The 1,645-nt window shown below is 40.5% G+C and overlaps 1 protein-coding gene across 1 annotated transcript; it reads left to right on the forward strand.

Annotated features, from left to right (window-relative positions):
• Positions 1 to 6: 6 nt before the first annotated feature.
• On the forward strand, positions 7 to 1,540 carry LOC102302660 (mast cell protease 4-like; the record flags this gene model as incomplete). Its single annotated transcript, XM_005953295.3, has 4 exons — positions 7 to 152; positions 246 to 378; positions 495 to 749; positions 846 to 1,540. Coding segments are annotated over 4 exons (711 nt in total), but the record flags the coding sequence as incomplete, so codon positions are not given.
• Between the last annotated feature and the right edge of the window lie 105 nt (positions 1,541 to 1,645).

The following is a 1,645-nucleotide window of genomic DNA, read 5'->3' on the forward strand; positions in this document are numbered from 1 at the left end:
GGAGGACATGGGAGTGACATCATAAAGGGTAAAAAGGCTCCAGAGAACTCATTGCTGTACATGGCCTCAGTGCAGAGCAGCACCGGTCATGTATGTGGAGGATTTCTTATCACTGCAGACTTTGTGCTCACTGCTGCACACTGTGCCAAAGAGTAAGTCATTATTCTTTTTCAGTGGCAGAATGTGACTGACAGCATTTAAAACTGATTTAGAAAGTGTATTGATTACAACGATTACTGTTCCAGAAATCCCACGCACGTTGTTCTCGCCACTCACAATCTCGAGAAGTCCCATCAAGAAAAAATAACAATTAAAAAGAAATTCAAGCCCAACTTTTATCAAACGGCTTGGCACGGTGATGACATCATGCTCCTTAAAGTAAGTATGAACTAAACTAATACTGAAACATTAAAGGTTTAAGGTGATATCATTTTGTGATCTAATTATTTACACTGCATAACAGTGCGAGCATTTCTAATGCTAACTGTCTCCAGCTTTCCAGGAAAGTTCAACTAAACAAGAGAGTAAAAATAATTCCACTGCCATCTGCTAAAGTACAACTGAGAAAAAATGAAGTGTGTCAGGTGTCTGGATGGGGAAAAACTATAACTGCTGGTGAAACTGTTAATGAGCTGAGAGTGGTGGATGTGCCTGTCATCAACAAAAAGGTGTGTAAGGAACTGTGGCCTGGTCTTCCTGCTAATGTAATCTGCGCAGGTGGTTATGGCACAGACAAAGGGTTCTGTCAGGTATGTTTCCCGTCCAATCACTGACGTTGTAATTTGGCCTGTTATCGAAAACTGAAACTTAAAAAGACAACTCAAAAGTCTTCCTCCTCCTCACAGGGTGATTCAGGCGGCCCGCTGGTATGCAAAGGAATCGCTGTTGGTGTCGTTTCCTTCAACAAAAAAAGAAACTTTGACTATCCTGATGTACCCAACGTTTTTACAGACATCTCAAAATACCGCCTGTGGATCAACTCAATTCTAAAAAACCCAAATAGTGATAAACAAAACCCATAAAGTTTTGGTTTTGTATTATTAAAATGTAAACACGGTGCTGGCGATTGCTTCATCGGAGGAACCAAAAACAGAAATAAAAATATCTCGCAGTCCAAATTTCATCTGTAATATTGCCGTGAGAAGGTAAAAATGTTCCCTAAACAATAACAACTAAAAATCTAAAGAGAATAATTCTGTCATATGATCACTGCTACAGTTTGCTGTTCCCACATGACTAAAGTAACACAATCGGTGTGAGTCGGTGAGAGTGGGAGTGACTGCAGTGGGTCTAAATAAAGTATCAAAGGTGTCTCCCTCCCCATGTGACCACTATCAACAGTACAACATAGTAGCTGACAGGCAAAATTGTTAAATTGTTTCACAGAATCAGGTTATACAGTATACCACTGTAGTCTAAGTATAGCGACAATAAAGGAAACTTTATCTTTTGTCTCTTTGTCTGTTTATTTACTCATTTCATTAGTGTTATTTCCTTTATTGCAGTCTGTGTGATGTGTATAAGCTGACAGGCAGGAGGAAAAAGAAAGAAAAAGAAATGGGAAGGAACCATGCCACCCAGGGTGGCACGGTTCCCCCTCTTTTGGTGGTCCTCCTTGGGTCCTCGTACTCTGGGGCCTCTGGAT

Source organism: Haplochromis burtoni, unplaced genomic scaffold (genome assembly GCF_018398535.1).
Source record: "Haplochromis burtoni strain Fernald_Lab_line unplaced genomic scaffold, NCSU_Asbu1 Contig_3540, whole genome shotgun sequence".
Lineage (NCBI taxonomy): Eukaryota > Metazoa > Chordata > Actinopteri > Cichliformes > Cichlidae > Haplochromis > Haplochromis burtoni.